Genomic DNA, 23,885 nt, shown 5'->3' on the forward strand with positions numbered 1-23,885 from the left:
AGTTATATACCCTCCCTTTGGAAGTTACCAGTAATATACCCTCCCTTTGGAAGTTACCAGTAATATACCCTCCCTTTGGAAGTTACCAGTAATATACCCTCCCTTTGGAAGTTACCAGTTATATACCCTCCCTTTGGAAGTTACCAGTAATATACCCTCCCTTTGGAAGTTACCAGTTATATACCCTCCCTTTGGAAGTTACCAGTAATATACCCTCCCTTTGGAAGTTACCAGTTATATTCCCTCCCTTTGGAAGTTACCAGTTATATACCCTCCCTTTGGAAGTTACCAGTAATATACCCTCCCTTTGGAAGTTACCAGTTATATACCCTCCCTTTGGAAGTTACCAGTTATATACCCTCCCTTTGAAAGTTACCAGTTATATACACTCCCTTTGGAAGTTACCAGTTATATACCCTCCCTTTGGAAGTTACCAGTAATATGCCCTCCCTTTGGAAGTTACCAGTTATATTCCCTCCCTTTGGAAGTTATCAGTAATATACTCTTCCTTTGGAACCCTAGCTGTGATTGTAGTTGCCTTGCTGAATCATGTCTCCTCCTTCGACAACTGTATGTTCCATTTTGTTTTTGCGTTTGATTTAAGCTCTGGGAGCCACCTTTGATGCAGGAGACCGTCACACACACTAATGATAATAGCAATAACAATAATAGATGAACAGTGTTTACCCCTGGGGGCTGAGATAGTAGGGAGCTTATGAACACATATATTTTACGTGACTGAAAAGGACAAAGGGAAGGGAGCACTGACACACAGGCCTAACTGAGATGTTCCTGGGTTCCAGTAGCGGTCTGGAGAAATAATATTTGTTTTTGTTTGTGTATTTGATCAAATACGTTAACTATGCTTGATTTAGCATGCTTGGTGCAATGGGACACAATGGAATAGTCCGAAAAGTTCAAACCCCGCCCACATGGCACTCTAGGCAGGCTCAATCAAACACTCAAAGTATTTTAAGAAAAACAAAAAAATACTGTTAGAACCCAGATGTGGGGCTGGAGACCTCCATTAGATATCACTCCGATATCATGGCTGTGGGTGGGAGAGAAGCGGTGAAAGTGGCATATCCATTCCTCTATTCCCTGTGATTTCATTCATTTGGATATGTGTGGTGGTGAAAAAAGGGTGTCAGGGTCAGGGCTTATCCCTAGTAATGCAATCAATCAATCAATCACATTTATTTATAGAGCCCTTTTTACAACAGCAGTTGTCACAAAGTGCTTATACAGAAGGCGAGCCTAGAAACACCAAAGAGAGCAAGTAATGCAGATGTAGAGGCTCGCTGGCTAGGAAAAACTCCCTAGAAAGGCAGGAACCTATGAAGAAACCTAGAGAGGAACCAGGCTCAGAGGGGTGGCCAGTCCTCTTCTGGTTGTGATTTAGGACAAGGATCCTAGGATGCAGATCAGAAGGGAGTTTGGGCCTGCCAATGCCATCTCTTCTCCTCCCTGTCTGTCCATCCCCACGTGGTTAGCCTGAGCAGCTAGCTAGCTGGGCTACCGCATACAGGGTCCAGGGTGTTAGTGCGACCTGGACCAGAGCTAGGTCACAAACAACAAAACATCCCTTTCTCCAGAACAGATAATTGTTTGCCGCACATTATGTTCCTGATTGATCAGTTCAATAGTGCCTTGTGAAATATACATTATCAAGAAAAACATGCATATGATGAGAGGTTTATTTTTTGGGGATAAGGTTTACAAGATACAAGAGAGAACACAAAAACCACAAGACAGCCTGAAGCGAAGCTACGATTCATTTGGTTTGACATCACTGTGTTACATACTCCTTTATCATTTGCATAAGAACTTTCAAACAAATGTCAGAAGGGAAACAAAAGATGACATGTCAGTGTTGTGTTCGAGACCACCTAAAGCGAGACCGATTCAAGACCAAGACTGGAGGGGGGGTGAGACCGAGTCAAGGCCGAGACCGGGAGGGGGGGCGAGTTAAGACCGAGACCAGAAAAATGCGAGTCCAATTTAAGACCATGATTGTCATTTTGTAAAATCACCACCATAATAAGAGTTCAAAATGTCCAGTATTTTTGTGTTCATATTTCAGAACAACATATGGATTCTTTAGACATTCAGAATAGTGAAAAAATGTATGCTGAGGTAAAATAGAGCCACTCTACAAATGATTACTAACCCAATGGGCCTTCTACGCCTTCAGAGAAGGGCTAAGGATTTATAAAATTATAATAATTATAATAATAAAATAATACTTTTAATATTATTATTTTCAATTATGTTCTGATTTAATCTCTTCAGTTTTTGTTGGAAAGGAAAGGGTTAACACTGAAGATAAAAAATATACAATCAGGATTTTTCTTTGCTGGTCTCTGAGGAGATAAATCTAGCTAGCTAAGTCTGCCATTGGCTAGGCCTTTAGAAGCTAGATAAAGGCATCTGCCATTCAACTGTAATAGGGCAACATTTTGGAGAGATAGTGGAATCAACCAATCACATTTTGACTTAATGGTTGGGACCATTTTTACAAAAACGTATGAAAACTTCTGCCTTCTTGAAGGGCAACGGGTCACTGCACAATAGTGAGCAGTAGTTTCCCCACGGTCTAGCTAGTTTGCAGCAGCTGCAGCAGGTGTTATCAAAGAGGATGTTGTTGCTAATTTGTTAGCTTCTCCCTTTTCAAGAATACATTTCAACAAGAAGTTACGTTTCAAATGATCATCATCTGGTGAGTGGAACTGTGTTTTTTATTGCAGCACACTTGCTGCTGTTAGCCATCTCTTTGAAAATAACTTATGTGTGTGAAACATTGTTGCATTTAAAGTGGAACTGACAGCATTTTATCAACATGAAATCTTATTAAAATCTGTTCATATACTGTACACCGCCAGGAAGAATAAAACACTTTCTTAAACATTTTCTGACAAGTGACCACTTAGATATGGTCATTTTCAAGTTTTCATAAATTCTTAGAATGTTTGGGAATTATGTATACAAAGGCATTTGTGAAAATTCTATAGCAATATAGAACGGGAAAGTGGCCGTGCGTTTGGCCAATTAATAGACACTGCAGTAAATAAAACCGAATAAAAACATCTGACTTGTCCAGGACCGGAGTCTACACAGACCGGAGCGCTATAGCCAATCAGAACTACAGTAGGCCTTTATACAAACAAGCCATTTGCCACATGGGCCTGCCATCATTCACTTTGAACTGGACTGTGTGTTTACAGGCAGTTGCAACAGCGTGACATTAGATCCTTAGAACGCATTCGCCAAAAGACACAAAATACACTTTAATGGATTTCTGCAAATATGTAAACATCTTGGGAGACCTCTTACATTTGGGAACTTTACAGTCCTATTGATCAAACAACCATGAAAAGGTAGGCTCTCTCTCCCTCCGTTATGCACCTCAACAACAACAAGATCAACAACTAATGCTAACTAGAGCAAGATGAGCTAAAATCTAACAAAGGAACATTAGATAAACCCTCTCAAACTTTTTCAACTAGTTGGCCATCAAAATTGCACTGATAAACGTTGGGGAATTGTAGCCTCCTCATCCTTCTGCCGCTTGCCTGCCAATGCATGCTTGTCCCAACCAAGCACCCAAGCTAACTGGCTAAAGTTGGCTAGCTTGCTAGCTAGCTACTTCCAGACATAAATGAGAGAACACCTCACTCTGACCATTTTACTCGCCGTAGCAGAGCTGGTTAGGCTGTTTACATGTTATCTAGAGCGTTCTTGACAAACTATTACTTTTTTTGCCTACGTTTACTGACACCGGTCATATTCAGCAGGTGTTACACATTCGTATATTTATCAGTTATTCTGCGCTCTGGCACACTCAGACGAGTGCTCTGAAATCGGAGTAGATAGCCAGAGTAAATTTGTGAACGCAAGAGATATGCTAACTGGATAACAGTCGTTCGAGTTCTTGCTAGCTAACCAAATGACACCTGCATCTCTAGCTGTGTATAGCCAACGAAAAATGAAATGAAGGGAAAAAGTCAGTCACTCACCCACTCCTTCAATGGCATGACATGACATCCTCCTAGCAGCTAGCTATCTAGCTAACGTTAGGCTCCGTGTTTTTAGCTTGTTACATAAATAGATATGCTAGTCTATTAGCCACGTTATGACTGACTTGTGATCATTGCACTTGCTAGTTTGTTTGTATTGACATTCCCAACCTTAGTTACATTCGTCTGTTTTTGTCCAGAATATTGAGTAATTGAAACTGAAACAGTGCATCCCGAATGGAAGCAGCAAACAATGTACCAGGCCAGCTGTGATTTACAACCTGATAGCAATATATTTTGGACTACCAAGAAATATATTGGTTAATTATATTAATCATGCATTGTACTGCATCCATCTATTCTGCCAACAATGCCTTAGTGTACATCATGGAACGTTGATTCAAGTAGAACCTATTTCCAAAACCTCTTAAAGTTGGTTTTGTCGCATAAATTTGGAATTTCATATCTGCAAAGTATTTAAAACGCTGTCAGTTCCACTTTAAACTTTAGGTCACCGGCTACTTTGTGTGCTAAACGTGAAATGTTTTTTGCAATGGGAAGTAATAGTTGGACATTTCGGTTGGGAAACGCTTAATGCTGTCTTTCCATCGGCCCTATGCAGTGGTGTAGGGATGCATGGAGAAGTGGGTATACTCTAATTTTGCCATAAAGTTCCCAAACGGCCCGCCCAGCGAAGGAAAGGCACTCTGTGTGAAAAATCCTATGTTTTCCTATGTTTTTTTACGTGTTTTCCTATGGATCTTTCAGATTTTCCCTCTCAAAATCACACTCTTTTTTTAATAGAAAAAAAACTAAAATGTGATGGTCTAAGTCCACAACAATGCTTAAACCACATCAATCTGATTGGGTGGGCCTGTCAGGGCCTGGCTCCACAGTGGGTGGATTGTGATTGTGCATGATTTCTCTATTGTACTACATCATTGATAAGTCGTATACCTCCAAACACTACTTTGATACGCATCAGTAGGGATTAAGAAGTGAGTATATGCAATGCCCACTGAATAAAAAGTGGGTATATGGTTTATACTTGCATATACCTTCGGCAACACCACCGGCCCTTTGTGTTTTACAGAAAGTGCACTCTCATACAAGAGTGTGCTGGTATTACGGTTGCTGTCCTTTCAGAATCACGAACCTGTCACACACCCCTTACAAAAAAAGATAGCCGTTTTGAAACTGCAGTAAAAGTGCAGTAACTGCAGTCGACTGTGGTATTTTGGATGCAGTAATTGCAGAATAACTGCAGTGTAGTGCAGTTGAACTGCAGTTATACTGCACTGTAACTGCAGTTACACTGCAAAATTACTGCAGTAAAAAAACAGCTATTTTGGACATAGCATTTGCAGCATACTGCAGTTATACTGCATTCTAACTACAGTGTACTGCAGTTACACTGCACTCTGACTGCAATCTTTTTTTGTAAGGGACTGAAGGCCTATAGGTTCACAACTGCGCAAACATGTCTATAATAGATAAGGCTGTTATGATATTAATGTTTCAAGAAAGGAGTGTTGTATGCACTAACAGAATGGAAGCTGATAATTACGAGTTTTTTACTCCGCTGGTCTCAGCTGGTCTCAGGAAGAAATTACTAGTCTTCACTGTCTGAGACCGAGTCAAGACCGAACACAAATGTATCCGACACCGAGATAAGACAGAGACACTCAATATGTGGTCTTGAGACCGGACTCGAGTACTACAACACTGTTACATGTTTTAGACTAGAGACACAGGAGGAACAATAGCGGTTCATATAACCGCTAAATAAGATCCATTGCTTGATTTAATTGCATGTTAAGTCACTGGTCATTATGCAGGGTGCCCTATAATAGGCTTGTGCAATGCTACGTGATAGCTTTTACATTTGGCTCGGAGCCCAACGAGAGAGGGTTTGGGTATCCATGACTCTGGTATAGAGCCTTTCTCATACAGCATCAGCCAGCTGTCATGTATGTGAGAGTATGTGTGTTTGCGCATGTGTGCGAGTGTGTGCGTGCTAGCTGTCTGTGTGTGTGTGTGTCTGTGCCTGAGCCTGCACGCCTGCCTGCTGTCGGTGTGTGTATGTTAGTGATGTGTCACGGGTGTGTGTGTTTTGGTACAGTATATGCCCCTGGTGCTACCCAAAGCCCATAGCCTAGACAACTGTCATGGCTGCCTGTCTATGTGTTGATACACCGGCTCACTGATCCAAAACAAAGTATCAGTGAACCCATCCACTCCTGAAGAGACCTGCTGGCACCAGTCCACCCACTCAACCAACCACTCTGGGTCCATTTTCCATCCCAATCCCCAGACCCCTCTTCCCCTGTCCCCACCACATCCAGTGAAGGTGTGAGTACTATTGGCTACCTATCAACCTTGGGAACCGTATCTCTTTCATCCAGGAGTGCTCTACATTGTTTTTATTGTTATATTTGTGACGAGAGTAAAGTGATCCGAGGGATCGGAGTGTGTCTGCCAGTGTCCCTCCTTCACTGCCTACCCTCGACTATAGCAGATGTCGCTTTGCAACAAGCATCTGTTTCCTGAGAGCAAAGCCACTCGTCAACTCGAGGGAGAAGGAGAGGGAGAGATGGGGGGTGGGTGGGAGAGGGAGAGAGAGAGAGAGAGAGAGAGTAGGGGTGGGGGGGGGAGAGAGAGAGAGAGAGAGGGGGGAGAGAGGGAGAGAGAGAGAGAGAGAGAGAGGGGTGGGGGAGAGAGAGAGAGAGAGAGAGAGTGGGGGGTGAGGGGGGGAGAGAGGGAGAGAGGGAGAGAGAGAGAGAGAGAGAGAGAGAGAGAGAGGGGTGGGGGGGAGAGAGAGAGAGAGAGAGAGGCACAATAAAAAAAAATTAAGCATTCGACTGAATAAAACATTAACCGGCTGCACAGTGAAAATAACTCAATCACCAGGCAGGCATAAAATAACCATGTAAAATTGCAGCCGGCCTGTGAAGATGTCAGCCATTAGACTTACTACTTCATTGCTCGGTTCCCTATATTTCCACATGCGTGATGCACGACATGCATGTTATGTTAGCGATCATGTGTGTCACAGGCGGGGGTTCACAGGTATGTGCCTACTATAAATAGCCTGCTGTATGCGTTCAAGTGTAATGTGTATAACACTGATGTACACATCACCGCTCAGCCCCACATGTCATCTGTGACAGGGCTATGCTGACACTGCAGGAAGACAGGGGTCACTCATTACTCAACGTGGGGAATAACAGTAACAGGTGCTTATTACAAGTCTTATAATGCATTATGACCACATTATATTGCATTATAAGACATGAGCGCCTATCACCTGTCTTACGGATCTATGACCCTTCTATTATGTCAGGCAGTTGAAAATGTGTTACATAGAGAGACATGCCATTTTACAAGCCTTATAAGACATTATAAAGGTCCATAATCAAGCATTCTACATGTCAGCTTTAACGAAAGTGTTACCATGTCTTACTATCATTTCATAATGATCCTGACTAAATAACAGCTATGTTCAGTCCATCGAAGAATTGCAAAACATGTTACAAGCCTTATAATGAGACATTATAAGGGCTCATAAGTGCTTATAACAAGTAATAAAACATACCTGTCAACGTTAACTAAAGTGTTACCAAGTGTTTTTCCTGGTCAGGCCACATTACTTAAAGATGTGTTTTGGAATGTCCTGACCAATATTGGCAATGCTTGTAGTGGAGTGCAGTGTTTACAATGGCCAGAAGGCTTGAGGCTTTACTACCTCTGCTGTAATCCTGAAGAAAGAAATTAAGTGACTTCATCTCGAAAGGTTATTATGCAAATCTTATGATAGTTTGATATGATAGAATCCAATCAAGGTCCTTTAATGTAGAACTCAGTTAAGCATGTACATATGCTTTCACATACATACACAGTGCCATAACACTCTTTGTCTCTGTGTCTGTGTCTGTGTCTGTCTCTGTCTCTGTCTCTGTCTCTGTCTCTGTCTCTGTCTCTGTCTCTGTCTCTGTCTCTGTCTCTGTGTCTGTGTCTGTGTCTGTCTCTGTGTCTGTCTCTGTCTCTGTCTCTGTCTCTGTCTCTGTCTCTGTCTCTGTCTCTGTCTCTGTCTCTGTCTCTGTGTATGTGTCTGTGTCTGTCTCTGTCTCGCTCTCTCTCTGTGTCTGTGTCTGTGTCTGTCTCTGTGTCGCTCTGTCTCTCTCTGTGTCTGTCTCTGTGTCTCTGTCTGTCTCTGTCTCTGTCTCTGTGTCTGTTTCTGTGTCTGTCTCTGTCTCTGTGTCGCTCTGTCTCTCTCTGTGTCTGTCTCTGTGTCTCTGTCTCTGTCTCTGTCTGTGTCTGTCTCTGTCTCTGTCTCTGTCTCTGTCTCTGTCTCTGTCTCTGTCTCTGTCTCTATATATGTATCTCTCTCTCTCACACACACACACACACACACACACACACACACACACACACACACACACACACACACACACACACACACACACACACACACACACACACACACGCACGCACGCACACACACACGCACACACACACACACACACCCAACCAACCAAATGTATTTATAAAGCCCTTTTTAAAAGGAGAGGGAGAGGGTGAGACACACACACATACACAGTTTGTCACAAATGGGATGCTTGAAACGGAAGTGGCCATCATTCGAGATACCTGTCTAAAAGCCTGTAAAGAAACCTCTACACAGAGTCGGTATATAAGAAATTACAACAAATTTGAGCCTTCCTCACAACTACATTGAGTGGTTAATAATTAAAGTAACGAGTACTTTGCCATTCTATGCAAATAGAGAGAGAATTATAGAACATTATTATTTACTGTTTTTAACTCTATTTAGACTCTGACTGGTACTATATATAATCTAAATGTGTCCACTTCTTGGACATTTTCTCTGTGCTATTTTCTTTCTTTCTTCTCCTCTCCCCTCCCCTCACCTCCCCTCCCCTCACCTCCTCTCAACTCCCCTCCACTCTCCTCCCCTCCCCTCCCCTCTTCTTCCCTCACCTCCTCTCACCTCCCCTCACCTCCTCTTACCTCCCCACACCTCCCTTCACCTCCCCTCCCCACATCTCCTCTCACCTCACCTCCCCTCCTCTCCCCTCCTCTCCCCTCCTCTCCCCTCCTCTCCCTTCCTCTCACCTCCTCTCCCCTCCTCTCCCCTCCTCTCCCCTCCTCTCACCTCCTCTCCCCTCCTCTCCCCTCCTCTCACCTCCTCTCCCCTCCTCTCACCTCCTCTCCCCTCCTCTCACCTCCTCTCACCTACTCTCACCTCCCCATCTTTCCACCATCTCTTTCCACCTCCTGTCTTCTACGTACGTACCTGAGCCCTAAATGTCCCCTGGTCCCTATACTGGGTATGACAAAGTGTCCCAATCCACTGTGTGTCAGTTCTATAAATCATGTGACTGATTAATCACTTAATCCTTCCTGGGATCTCACACTCTGCTCGGAATGCCTGGCTTGATGACCTCATGGAAAACCGAGTGCTGCCAAGGATTCCTCTTCTATTCCCTGAAAGGAACCTTGGGAGAAAGTGTATGTAAATAAACCCCTGTCATTTTATCACGTTTTCATAGTGACTATAGGAAATAATGGGCCTGATTACTGATCTAGACTACAAGAGGACTGACTGACACAGCCTGATCTAGACTACTAGAGGACTGACTGACACAGCCTGATCTAGACTACTAGAGGACTGACTGACACAGCCTGATCTAGACTACTAGAGGACTGACTGACAAAGCCTGATCTAGACTACAAGAGGACTGACTGACACAGCCTGATCTAGACTACTAGAGGACTGACTGACAAAGCCTGTACATGCAGGAGGCCAGCTCCTTGTCCTTCATGAGGGGTTGCATTCATTCTTTTTGGACCGTGGTGTGTGTGTGCGTGTGTGCTTGTGTACAGATGTGTGTGGCGGAGGTGAAGCTGGAGGAAGGGAGAGGGGGTGGACGGGGGTGCGTCAGCCAAGTCACGACTCTCTGATCTATGCCTTCCTGTCTCTAGTTCTTTGGGGGTTGATAATGATGTCATCAACGGGTAACTGAGTTAAACCTAACCCAAAACAGTCCCGCGCTGCCAATGTACTGTCTCTCCTCCCGGCGTCACATCAGCTTGCAGATAATAAATGGTCCTGGTCTCTGTGTGAGCTGGTGGACCTGCGCTGGCCCCTGAGGTCACAGATCACAGGCTGGCATAAACATGAGAGCCATCCGGCCCCTGGCTCCTATCAGCTGAAGTCACTTCACTTTGTACCTGTGGAAAATGACGTTGGTTTGGAAGCACTACTTTTTACTAGCGTCAACAGATACGTCATGAAGGAAATGATGCCATGCTAAACAGCACAGTGTAGTATGACCCAGGCTGGGACCCAGGCCAGTTGCGCCTGCCTAGCAACTGTATTTAATAAATACTAGTGTCAACTTTTTCTCCTGGATCATTGTGTCTCATAGTGGAACTGCTCTAAATATAAATTATATCACATAAATAATGTTTTAGATATCCTACCTCTAACAACCCCCCCCCCCCTTTTTTTCCTCTTTTAGCTGATTTGAACATTAATGAAGCCAGTAAAAGTTAGTACAATTTAGTTTTTTACTCAGGATACATGATTAGACTCATTGACTCTCGAATTGAATTATTATTCCAACAAAACTGCATTCCAAGCAATCTTGGTCTCACAGTGTAGACGTGGACACCGCTGAGAGCCCTGTGAGAGCAGCTGTTTTGCAGGGGTCTCTTATGGGTCAAAAGCTCGCTGGACTAATGGAGAGAAGGGAAGGGGGGTGAGAGGGGAGGGAAGAGAGGGGCCAGCGCCGTGTTGGAGTGCATGAATAAACAATCAGGAGGTTGTTTGGAGTTAGAGGTGTCCATGATTAGAAATTGATGGCGGGTCTCCTCCGGGGTCTATGGTTTAAAGTGGTGAGGGGGAGACTGACATTCGGTCTGGGAATGCTACGCTCAACTTGTAATGGTTTCGTGGCAAGCTGAAGTTCTTAGCCGAAGTCTACGCCCCTTCCTCTGTAATTGGTCAACAGTAGAGATTCTTCAATTAAGTGTTTGTTGTCATGCAACGATAGACGACTCGTTTTCATGCTAATTTATTCAGTTGAGAAATACTGCACCAAACATCTTAGATGTAAAATTGTGTGACTAAGATCTTCAAAATTAATGACAGATTTCTTGAGTTATCTTAGATTCATTCTGGCTACGGCATCTTAAGATGGACAAACAGCACTATTGCCGCTTTTTTCTTATTTTAAGGAAGTAATGTATGTGAGCACACTTGTTCGACTAGGCGCCAGTCGAACCGAAGCATTTGGAGCAACTCCCATAGAGCGATACATTTGCTAGGCAGGCGCAACTGGCCTGAGACCCAGGCTGTACATGCTATAGACATTCTAGCGTCGACATACTACACTGTGCTGTTTAGCATGGCACAATGAACGAGCACAGAGAGGAGTTGTCTGAAGCATAAACGGACTGGAGCACCAGGCTACAACACAACGGACTGGAGAACCAGGATAAAACACAACAGACTGGAGCACCAGGCTACAACACAACGGACTGGAGCACCAGGATAAAACACAACAGACTGGAGCACCAGGCTACAACACAACGGACTGGAGCACCAGGCTACAACACAACGGACTGGAGCACCAGGATAAAACACAACAGACTGGAGCACCAGGCTACAACACAACGGACTGGAGCACCAGGATAAAACACAACAGACTGGAGCACCAGGCTACAACACAACGGACTGGAGCACCAGGCTACAACACAACGGACTGGAGCACCAGGCTAAAACACAACGGACTGGAGCACCAGGCTAAAACACAACGGACTGGAGCACCAGGCTAAAACACAACGGACTGGATGATACATGATGAGAGTTTAGAGATGGTGGAGGTTTGAAGACAGGGCGTATAACATGTTAAATGGGTGTGCTGTTATAAGATTACATGTTCCCACTAAGTACGGTATCTCAGATGGGTCATGTGTAAGCAGGTCACAGTGACGATATGACCATACTAGATTGAAGTGGCCATCGGTGCTGGAAAACTGGGCTAGCTAATATGGCTGAGTAGCATCGTAAAGCTTTGGGACCTCCTAACAAACTCCACTGTCATTGCAGATGTTCTTTGTTTATTGAACCAACAGGTGTCCCATATTTTACAGTCCCTCTGACGTCTAGAGTTGAACCCGCCACCCACAGATTGTTTTAGCTTCCCGCTGTGGCAGTTTAACATCCAGCATCCAGCCTGGCACATGTCTCAAATCAAATCAAATCAAATTTTATTGGTCACATGCGCCGAATACAACAGGTGCAGACATTACAGTGAAATGCTTACTTACAGCCCTTAACCAACAGTGCATTTATTTTTAACGAAAAAAGTAAAAATAAAACAACAACAAAAAAAGTGTTGAGAAAAAAAGAGCAGAAGTAAAATAAAATAACAGTAGGGAGGCTATATATACAGGGGGGTTCCGGTGCAGAGTCAATGTGCGGGGGCACCGGCTAGTTGAGATAGTTGAAGTAATATGTACATGTGGGTAGAGTTAAAGTGACTATGCATAAATAATTAACAGAGTAGCAGCAGCGTAAAAAGGATGGGGTGGGGGAGGCAGTGCAAATAGTCCGGGTAGCCATGATTAGCTGTTCAGGAGTCTTATGGCTTGGGGGTAGAAGCTGTTGAGAAGTCTTTTGGACCTAGACTTGGCACTCCGGTACCGCTTGCCGTGCGGTAGCAGGGAGAACAGTCTATGACTAGGGTGGCTGGAGTCTTTGACAATTTTGAGGGCCTTCCTCTGACACCGCCTGGTATAGAGGTCCTGGATGGCAGGAAGCTTGGCCCCAGTGATGTACTGGGCCGTACGCACTACCCTCTGTAGTGCCTTGCGGTCGGAGGCCAAGCAGTTGCCATACCAGGCGGTGATGCAACCAGTCAGGATGCTCTCGATGGTGCAGCTGTATAACTTTTTGAGGATCTGAGGACCCATGCCAAATCTTTTCAGTCTCCTGAGGGGGAATAGGCTTTGTCGTGCCCTCTTCACGACTGTCTTGGTGTGTTTGGACCATGATAGTTCGTTGGTGATGTGGACACCAAGGAACTTGAAGCTCTCAACCTGTTCCACTACAGCCCCTTCGATGAGAATGGGGGCGTGCTCAGTCCTCTTTTTTTCCTGTAGTCCACAATCATCTCCTTTGTCTTGGTCACGTTGAGGGAGAGGTTGTTATCCTGGCACCACACGGCCAGGTCTCTGACCTCCTCCCTATAGGCTGTCTCATCGTTGTCGGTGATCAGGCCTACCACTGTTGTGTTGTCGGCAAACTTAATGATGGTGTTGGAGTCGTGCCTGGCCATGCAGTCATGGGTGAACAGAGAGTACAGGAGGGGACTGAGCACGCACCCCTGAGGGGCCCCCGTGTTGAGGATCAGTGTGGCAGATGTGTTGTTACCTACCCTTACCACCTGGGGGCGGCCCGTCAGGAAGTCCAGGATCCAGTTGCAGAGGGAGGTGTTTAGTCCCAGGATCCTTAGCTTAGTGATGAGTTTAGAGGGCACTATGGTGTTGAATGCTGAGCTGTAGTCAATGAATAGCATTCTCACGTAGGTGTTCCTCTTGTCCAGGTGGGAAAGGGCAGTGTGGAGTGCAATAGAGATTGCATCATCTGTGGATCTGTTGGGGCGGTATGCAAATTGGAGTGGGTCTAGGGTTTCTGGGATAATGCTGTTGATGTGAGCCATGACCAGCCTTTCAAAGCACTTCATGGCTACAGACGTCAGTGCTACGGGTCGGTAGTCATTTAGGCAGGTTATCTTAGAGTCCTTGGGCACAGGGACTATGGTGGTCTGCTTGAAACATGTTGGTATTACAGACTCAGTCAGGGACATGTTGAAAATGTCAGTGAAGACACTTGCCAGTTGGTCAGCACATGCTCGGAGTACACGTCCTGGTAATCCGTCTGGCCCTGCGGCCTTGTGAATGTTGACCTGCTTAAAAGTCTTACTCACATCGGCTACGGAGAGCGTGATCACATAGTCATCCGGAACAGCTGGTGCTCTCATGCATGCTTCAGTGTTGCTTGCCTCGAAGCGAGCATAGAAGTGGTTTAGCTCGTCTGGTAGGCTTGTGTCACTGGGCAGCTCGTGGCTGTGCTTCCCTTTGTAGTCTGTAATAGTTTTCAAGCCCTGCCACATCCGACGAGCGTCAGAGCCAGTGTAGTACGATTCAATCTTAGCCCTGTATTGACTCTTTGCCTGTTTGATGGTTCGTCGGAGGGCATAGCGGGATTTCTTATAAGCGTCCGGGTTAGAGTCCCGTTCCTTGAAAGCGGCAGCTCTACCCTTTAGCTCAGTGCGGATGTTTCCTGTAATCCATGGCTTCTGGTTGGGGTATGTACGTACGGTCACTGTGGGGACGACATCATCAATGCACTTATTGATGAAGCCAGTGACTGATGTGGTGTACTCCTCAATGCTGTCTGAAGAATCCCGGAACATGTTCCAGTCTGTGCTAGCAACGGAGCTCCAGATGTCTGAGGACATCTAGTCAGGGTTGAAGCCCAGAGTCCATGACCCTACCTCGGGCACTTCTGCTGTCATGGTCCCCCCCTCCTCTGGGGCTTGTCTCCACTCCCTCTTACTATATATTGATGGCTTGTGATCTTGATAGATGAGTGTATGTGTGTATCATGTCTTCTTACGTCATCTTTATAGGCCTTTTCAAGTCCCATTTGTTTACATTGCCATGGGAAAATACTTATGACCTAATACCTTCAAATACCTAATACCTATTGGGCATTGCCTAATGCCTGCAATTTCATGAGCACATGGACAAGATTCTTTAATTTCCAGCTCCTTGCCAGACATGGGTCAGTCTGTAATACACCTTAGCCTTTTCACGAATGTCTCCTAAATCTATCTTTGATACATTCATCACCCTCTTTGAGAATCCCGGCCCATAATGCGAGGTGATGTGCTCTGCGGGTTAATAAATAGGTTACGTTCCTCGTCTTTTTGGCGAGAACAAAATGTGCTCCGTAATCAATGGAAATGTAATAGAGTGACCGGGCAGAGGGTCCAAACAAGCACATTATGCCCTCCTTTGATGTGTTTTCAAAGCCTCTTTTTATCTCCATCCAATTAATCAGGATAATCAAGATGGTTAAATGCATCAGTTGGATGCCTCGGAAAGCACATGTCACATGCAGGGGAACCAATCTGTACACTCCCATGTGCAGACCAGGCTGAACCATTGAACCCACTGACATAGCCACAAAAGGTGCCCAAAGTCCCAAACACAGATCACATCGTTTAAAACCCAGCTCCAGATTTTGTAGGGTAAACGTTTGGGAGATATCAGGAATTTAATTGAGAAAATCCGCGTGAAGGTTAATATGGCTCAACGCTGCGTAAAGCCGAGCACAGGCTTGGTAAAATGAATATGGGGGATTAAAAATGGTGAAATCCGTTTTTGAGGGAGTGATTGCATAACGACGCAGTCCTGTACCTGAAGGCTAAGTTGAGGCTTCAGGTTAAGGGTAAAGTGGCAGGCAGACTTAGACTCTTAGGGCTGCCGAAGCTATTTGGTCTCGTTGAAATACTTGGCATTGCTTTGCCTATATGATGGAATACTTTTAGGAGTTTTTCTCTGCTGCCCCATGTATGACAAATATAGCCTTGTCCTTACAAAATCTTTCACCTAACCTACACACTAAATTGCAAAGTCTATTAACTGCTCTATAAGGATGAATCATCATAATACAACCATTTCACTGTTTTGGGTCTTCCAATAAGGGACTGCTCCATTGCTGCAGGCAGGGTAGGGTCTAGCTTAATTTCCCCCCCAGAATTATATAATTTCCCCAAATGAGAGTGGGGGAAGGGACTGAGTGACAGAGGAATGAAGACAAGGTGGTGTGTAGGGTGCACCTGTGTGTTGTGACCATTATCAAGTCCTGTGTTCTCCTTACTCTGACCCCTAATTAATCTTTCGAAGGCCCCAATTGCGTTTAGCCAATTTTCATATTTTCATTCAGATGGTAATTGTGGAAATTGTATAATGACACAATCAGCTCTGGTGCCCCATCTGTGGTGTCTCGCTTTGATGTGTCTTGTTTGGTTAGTAATTCAGAAACAAAGCATATAGTTCATAGGACAAAGTGGCCTTTCTTTCACTGGTAATGAACATTCCCAGATGGTTATATATGGTTAGTATCGTTAGGGAGGTGTTGTCTATTTCTTTTTCTTTCCAGAATGTGTCTAAATTACAAGAGCCTTTTTCTTTCTTCGGTCATTCCAAGGCTGTCATGCGTCAGTGTGTAGCGGTAGGACGGAGTCAGGCGCAGGACACAAAACTTAGTCAACGACGTACTTTACTTGTCACAAGTAAATAAACATATCTTCCACGCAGGGAAGAAAATACAGACTCACATGTCAATGACAAAAAAACTATGAACAATCACGCACAACACCATGAGGGAACCAGAGGGTAAAATAGGGAAACAAATTATCGTAATTGGAACCAGGTGTGTGCAATATAGACAAAACAAGTAGAACACAGAAACATAGATCGGTGGCAGCTAGTACTCCGGTGACGACGAACGCCGAAGCCTGCCCGAGCAAGGAGGAGGAGCAGCCTCGGCTGAATTCGTGACAAAGGCAGTTGTGACTGATACTGTTTCATGAAGGACCCAGTAAGCCGTAGATGGAGTCTACTGCTTTTGCTGGTCATTTAGGAGGGAATTCCAACCGGAGTTAAGCGTGCGTAAATAGAACGTAATTCCTATTTTATACACTTTTCTCTATATTCGTATTCTGACCTTGAACTTAAGCTTGAGAATAGCATGCTATTCATCCGCTATTCGTTCGGGGTGGAGATCTAAGAAATGAAAGTGTGGCGGAGGTGTCTACAGATATTCTGACCGTGACATATTTCCCTCATAATTCCACCACCAGGTCAAGCGAACCTGCCGGTTCCAAGTGGAAATAGCATCTCCTTTCTTTTTTCAGATTAGAAATAACAGCATTCTACATGCACTGTAATTTATAAATTGATTAGCTATTTATAATAACTAGGTAAATGAGTAATCTGTTTGCAGAAGGGGATTGTAAATACACATAGCAATTGTTTTAGATGATTTTTCCTTATGATCCCTGGAGACGAATTTGAAACCAGCCATATGGAAGCAAACTGAAAATCATATCAACATGACTTTCCAATAGCTGGTCATGGATTCATAGGTCGGTCGGTCAGTCAGTCAGGCAGCCGTCAATCTAATCTCTCAGTCGACAGTTAGTGGACTCTACCTGCCATATAGGGTGATGGTCCACTTCTCCTCTCCCAGTGACTGTAATCAGTTTGGACAATGTGAGTGGGCCTTGGAGGAGCAACCCCCTGTGCCAGCCAGAGCCACTGACACATCCTGAGTCATCATGTCGGGGCGAGGGGACACGGGCACAGGGTAAAGGGGGCTTGTTGTTGTGTCACAGGGGCCTCCCCACACTCCCACTGCGGGAGCTCCCAGCCCTGTCGCCTCCAGCTTCACTGCCCGATAGTGACGAGCCGCCCGACTGTCACTCCCGACCTCCCTGTGTCCCGTGGAGTTGTTCCCTGGTCGTGACAGTCCTGACAGCCCCGGGATTCAACCAGCGCCTCCTCAACTGTCACCTGAGAGACTTGGTTCAGCAGCACAAGACGCCCCGAGGCCTGGGAGTACAGTTACAGAGTCAGACAGTGTATATATACTTATTCTATCATCTACAGTGTACAGTGCATTCGGAAAGTATTCAGACCACTTGACTTTTTCCACATTTTATTACATTACAGCCTTATTCTAAAATTGATTAAATAGTTTTTATTTTCTCATCAATCTACACACACTACCCCATAATGACAAAGAACAAACATGTTGAAGGACTGTGTGCACTGTGCAGTACAGAGTCCAATAGAGACATACACTACCTAGCTCTACACAGTCATTTACAGAGCAGTTCTACAGTCGTGGTCAAAAGTTTTGAGAATGACACAAGTATTGGTCTTCACAAAGTTTGCTGCTTCAGTGTTTTTAGACATTTTTGTCAGATGTTACTATGGTATACTGAAGTATAATTACAAACATTCCATAAGTGTCAAAGGCTTTTATTGACAATTACATTAAGTTTATGCAAAGAGTCAATATTTGCAGTGTTGACCCTTCTTTTTCAAGACCTCTGCAATCTGCCCTGGCATGCTGTCAATTAACTTCTGGGCCACATCCTGACTGATGGCAGCCCATTCTTGCATAATCAATGCTTGGAGTTTGTCAGAATTTGTGGGTTTTTGTTTGTCCACCCGCCTCTTGAGGATTGACCACAAGTTCTCAATGGGATTATGGTCTTGGGAGTTTCCTGGCCATGGACCCAAAATGTCGATGTTTTGTTCCCCGAGCCACTTAGTTATCACTTTTGCCTTATGGCAAGGTGCTCCATCATGCTGGAAAAGGCATTGTTCATCACCAAACTGTTCTTGGATGGTTAGGAGAAGTTGCTCTCGGAGGATGTGTTGGTACCATTCTTTATTCATGGCTGTGTTCTTAGGCAAAATTGTGAGTAAGCCCACTCCCTTGGCTGAGAAGCAACCCCACACATGAATGGTCTCAGGATGCTTTACTGTTGGCATGACACAGGACTGATGGTAGCGCTCACCTTGTCTTCTCCGGACAAGCTTTTTTCCGGATGCCCCAAACAATCGGAAAGGGGATTCATCAGAGAAAATGACTTTACCCCAGTCCTCAGCAGTCCAATCCCTGTACCTTTTGCAGAATATCAGTCTGTCCCTAATGTTTTTCCTGGAGAGAAGTGGCTTCCTCGCTGCCCTTCTTGACACCAGGCCATCCTCCAAAAGTCTTCACCTCACTGTGCATGCAGATGCACTCACACCTGCCTGCTGCCATTCCTGAGCAAGCTCTGCACTGGTGGTGCCCCGATCCCGCAGCTGAATCAACTTTAGGAGACGGTCCTGGCACTTGCTGGACTTTCTTGGGCGCCCTGAAGCCTTCTTCACAACAATTGAACCTCTCTCCTTGAAGTTCTTGATGATCCGATAAATGGTTGATTTAGGTGCAATCTTACTAGCAGCAATATCCTTGCCTGTGAAGCCCTTTTTGTGCAAAGCAATGATGACAGCATGTGTTTCCTTGCAGGTAACCATGGTTAACAGAGGAAGAACAATGATTTCAAGCACCACCCTCCTTTTAAAGCTTCCAGTCTGTTATTCTAACTCAATCAGCATGACAGAGTGATCTCCAGCCTTGTCCTCGTCAACACTCTCACCTGTGTTAACGAGAGAATCACTGACATGATGTCAGCTGGTCCTTTTGTGGCAGGTCTGAAATGCAGTGGAAATGGTTTTTGGGATTAAGTTCATTTTCATGGCAAAGAGGGACTTTGCAATTAATTGCAATTCATCTGATCACTCTTCATAACATTCTGGAGTATATGCAAATTGCCATCCTAAAAACTGAGGCAGCAGACTTTGTGAAAATTTATATTTGTGTCATTCTCAACACTTTTGTAGCTTACAGTATACCATCCTGGCTGAAGGACTCTAAAGAGTAGGACCCAGTACCCAGAGGACACTCACACAATATCTATATTTCCATAAGTAATTATGTTGGCACTCCACAGCCATTCACATTCGACCTCAGTTGAGGGACTGGGGAAATGAACATTGACATGGGGGAAACCTTGAAACCCTCGGCTAGGCTGAACACCAACACCAGCACCAGCAGACTAGGCATCAGGCATTCTGCATAAGCTGCTGCTTAGAGGTATAATGGTGCATGTGGATCGCCTGGCCAGGATGGAATTTTTATAGTCCAGACATAAGGTAACAACAGCAGTCTTGACTAGGGGCTATGCTGAATTATGAATACAGCAATGAGCTAATACAGCTAATGTCGCAAAGGAGAAATAATGAAGAATTTACATAACCACGACAGCAGTGCAATGTTCTTGAAAATACCAATCGAGGTCGCACCCAAGGTTATTGACAACAGAACCTGTTGATCAATTGGTGAAGTAATCCCACCTTCATCCCTTGGTTTTATAGTCCTTGTCAGGGTTGACAACAGGGAGCGTATCAATGGAGTGAGGGAAGCGGTGTGAGATGGGTGGAGCTGCAGGGCGCGACCTGTGCCAGGTTGCATCACATCGCTCTCCTGTGACATGTGGTGCCTGGTGTGACAAAGCGTGAGGATTAGGAGACAATGAGAGATTAGGACTGGCTGCCGGGTGGCATTGTTGACACAACGGCCCTGGCTGACTGAGCCGTTACATTCAGTACATTTAGTGAATGAAACATAGAAAAGATTCAAACATGAAAATATCGCTGTTTACGTGATAAATTCCGGTGTCGATCAATCTCAATATTACTTTTTGTTAAACAGTTTAGTTCCTACAGATGCGGTCAAATATATTTGCACCCTTGCACGATTCACTATTTCTTCCTAAATGAGTTGAAATTGAAAAAACGTTTGGTGTTCACGTGTACTAATCTAAACTGAAATTGAGATGAATCACTTCAAAGTAAAAATAAAATACAAAATATATGGTTGGAGGCAAATTATTCTCTGCTAATTTAATTTATCTCACCTGTGGTAAGTAGCAGGTGCAGGTGCCTACAGGGTATAAATATCAAGTCAACACGTTTTGAAAAGAGAAAACAGAACATTCTGCTCCGTTAAAGCCTCTCCATCTCCCCTATAGGACATGTTGAAGAAAGATAAAGATGGAAAACTCATCGGAAAATAACACAAGACGTCTCAGGATAGGGAGATATATGCTTTAACGCACAGTAGATTAAACTAAAAATAGCTAAGTGTCGTCAGGAGGTTAAAGTTATGGCTTCTCATTTCAGAGATGCAAAGCCAAAGCCCAGGACAGCTTTCACTTTCCAAAAGGCGATGTATCATTCGTAATGGTTGTCTTTTTTGGCAGCGTGGCAGGCAAGGCTTTAAACTGATTTGCCTTCAGAGAGACAGATTAGTTAACCACACAGGTTGGTGTGACAATAAAACCATATCCCTTGAATTTAAATCAAACGGCAAAGTAATTACTTTCAAACAATTGGACAGTATTTTCCATTTGCAGCGTCATTGTTATCTAAGACCGGGTTGCAAGGCTCTCGCATGCAACTGGTCCGCTGCCCGTGGAAATACATTTCCCTTGACAACGATGTTATATTACACATGTGGGGGACAGGATGTGTGTGGGATGGAGGTTGGCTGCACTTTTGGTAGTCGGTTAAAGGTAGATTTTTCAACCTGAACAATATTTCACCTGAAATGTGCCAGGGTGCATGGCAGATCACTCGTTCGGTGGGTTTATAAACTTGGACAGCTCAGCTGGTGCAAGTGTCCAATGAGTCATTTCTTAGGAACTGCTGTGAAGTGTTGAAAAAAACCTTATTCTATCATCCCAAGTGGTTTTAAGTGGCTCTCTCAGTAAGTGCAAGATCACTAAAATCGGTTTATCATCTCCTAGAAACCCTTTTAAGAGTTTTAAGAGAATTGTGCCAATCGTAGAATGATATGTAATTATTTCATTATGACATGGACTTCTAGAGTTGGGCTCTCTGCTTAATTTGGGACTCTCCCTCTGGTATTTGTTTGGCTTGGACCAATCCTGTCACAGCCTGTTCAGTTGGCCTGGTAACACCCTTGCATACCCAATTGTTTTTCTCCATTATGCAGTATAATTAATGATGATACAAACCTTGTACACCTATCAGTAACATGATCAAAAACAATACCTCTAACTGATCTGTATTCAATATGAATGAGCATTCATATTGAGAGCAAGTGCATCTCCTCCAAACCCCATGGCTCTCGATCTTATTTAAATATCATAAAAAATGTAAAGTGCTAATTAGAAGCAACTGTCCTTAGTGGTCTATACTCGCCAAACCCCAGAGAGATTGACTCGTTATGAATAATTCAAGTCCTCTCTCTCCCACATGACATCAATACTGAGCCAATCTCACCACCACTACTGCTGTGCATTCATAACTCCCTGCATTCTAACACAGAGCCTCTCAACATTAATCAGATGGACTGTTTTAAGAATATAAAATTGTATTGAATTGGCACTCTCGACCTTCACCCCTCTGACCGGGTTTACTAACTCAATTGACTAACTAACTCAACTAAGTAACTCAACTAACTCAACTGACTAACTCAACTAACTCAACTCAACTGACTAACTCAACTGACTCAACTAAGTAACTAAAATAACTAAATTGACTAACTAACTGAAGAAACTGCCTACATTTAGTCTGTTCCATCCCACTGACTCTATACCCCTGTCTCTTCTCTGCCTAGGTTACGGCCATGCTGCCCCCAGCACAGACAGAGGGAAGGTGTTCTGCATGCTCTATGCCCTGCTGGGCATCCCTCTCACCCTGGTCATGTTCCAGAGCCTGGGCGAGCGCATCAACACCCTGGTGCGCTACCTGCTGCACCGCCTGAAGAATTGCCTTGGCATGCGGCGCACCGAGGTCTCCATGGTCAACATGGTGGCCATTGGCTTCATCTCCTGCATGAGCACACTGTGCGTGGGTGCGCTCTCCTTCTCCCACTTTGAGGGCTGGAGCTTCTTCCACGCCTTCTACTACTGCTTCATCACACTCACCACCATCGGCTTTGGGGACTACGTGGCTCTGCAGAAGGACCAGGCGCTGCAGACCAACCCCAAGTACGTGGCCTTCTGCTTCATGTACATCCTCACCGGCCTGACCGTGATCGGAGCCTTCCTCAACCTGGTCGTGCTGCGCTTCATGACTATGAACGCGGAGGACGAGAAGCGGGATGCCGAGCAGCGCGCCCTCCTCTCCCGGAACGGCCAGGCGGGAGGGCACAACCACCCGCGCTGCGCCCCCGACCCGCCCTCCTCCTCCTCGGCCGCCTCAGGGTGCAGTGGGGGAGCTGGAGGAGCGGGAGGACCAGGAGGGGGCGGAAACAGTGGTGTGGGAGGAGCGGGGCGGGGGCTGCGCAATGTTTACGCGGAGGTGCTCCACTTTCAGTCCATGTGCTCCTGCCTGTGGTACAAGAGCAGGGAGAAGCTGCAGTACTCCATCCCCATGATCATCCCCAGGGACCTGTCCACCTCCGACACCTACATGGAGCAGGGGGAGGCCTTTTCCTCCGACCCCCTCCACCCCCTTCACTCCAACGGCTGCGTCTACAGCTTGCACCACCCGCATTCTGCCATCAGCTCTGTGTCCACGGGCCTGCACAGCCTCACCCCATACAGACTAGGACACAGCAAGCGGCGCAGTTCCATCTAGAGGTCTGGAGGACTCAATGCTTAAAAGAACCAAGCCCCACCTCTTGTCTACCACATGGAAAGACCCTAATACTGTGGCACTATTTTCGATGGACTAAACCAAGATCTAAATCAGGGGTGCTCAACTTACAGTCCTCAGGGGATCCCTGTCCTGAGGTGATGTGTTTTTGCCTGGCACATTTAAATGATTGTTTAATGCCACTGATTTTCCAAAAACAAGAATTGGCCTCGAAGACCGAAGTTTTGCACCCTTGAACTATATCCTTGCTATATTTTCAGCATCCCTTCACCGTTTGCCGTATTAAGGTTGAAGTTATTGATCTTCGCTATGAGCAGATTGTTTGAACGATAAGATGACATGTTACACTGTGAGAGACAAATATTTTTATGCGAAATAGAGGGATTATGAATTTTTAGAAACTGTGCATCATGATAAGCCACATGACTTAACAAAACCTGATTTTAAGATTGGTGAGTGAAGTTTGTCTCTTTTTCACAAAGAAGAAAGGGATATATTTACAGTGCCTTGCAAAAGTAT

General features: G+C 44.9%; 1 protein-coding gene across 1 annotated transcript in view; it reads left to right on the forward strand.

Moving 5' to 3' along the window:
- Positions 1 to 23,348, forward strand: part of kcnk3a (potassium channel, subfamily K, member 3a) — a gene marked incomplete at both ends in the record, with an annotated part of 57,585 nt that extends 34,237 nt beyond the window's left edge. The window contains one exon of the mRNA XM_084151475.1: positions 22,384 to 23,348. Coding sequence (XP_084007601.1) covers positions 22,384 to 23,348 — 965 coding nt within the window. The remainder of the gene's footprint in view (positions 1 to 22,383) is intronic.
- Positions 23,349 to 23,885: the final 537 nt, after the last annotated feature.

The sequence above is a fragment of the Coregonus lavaretus genome (genome assembly GCF_964263955.1).
Source record: "Coregonus lavaretus genome assembly, chromosome: 33".
Classification (NCBI taxonomy): Eukaryota; Metazoa; Chordata; class Actinopteri; order Salmoniformes; family Salmonidae; genus Coregonus; species Coregonus lavaretus.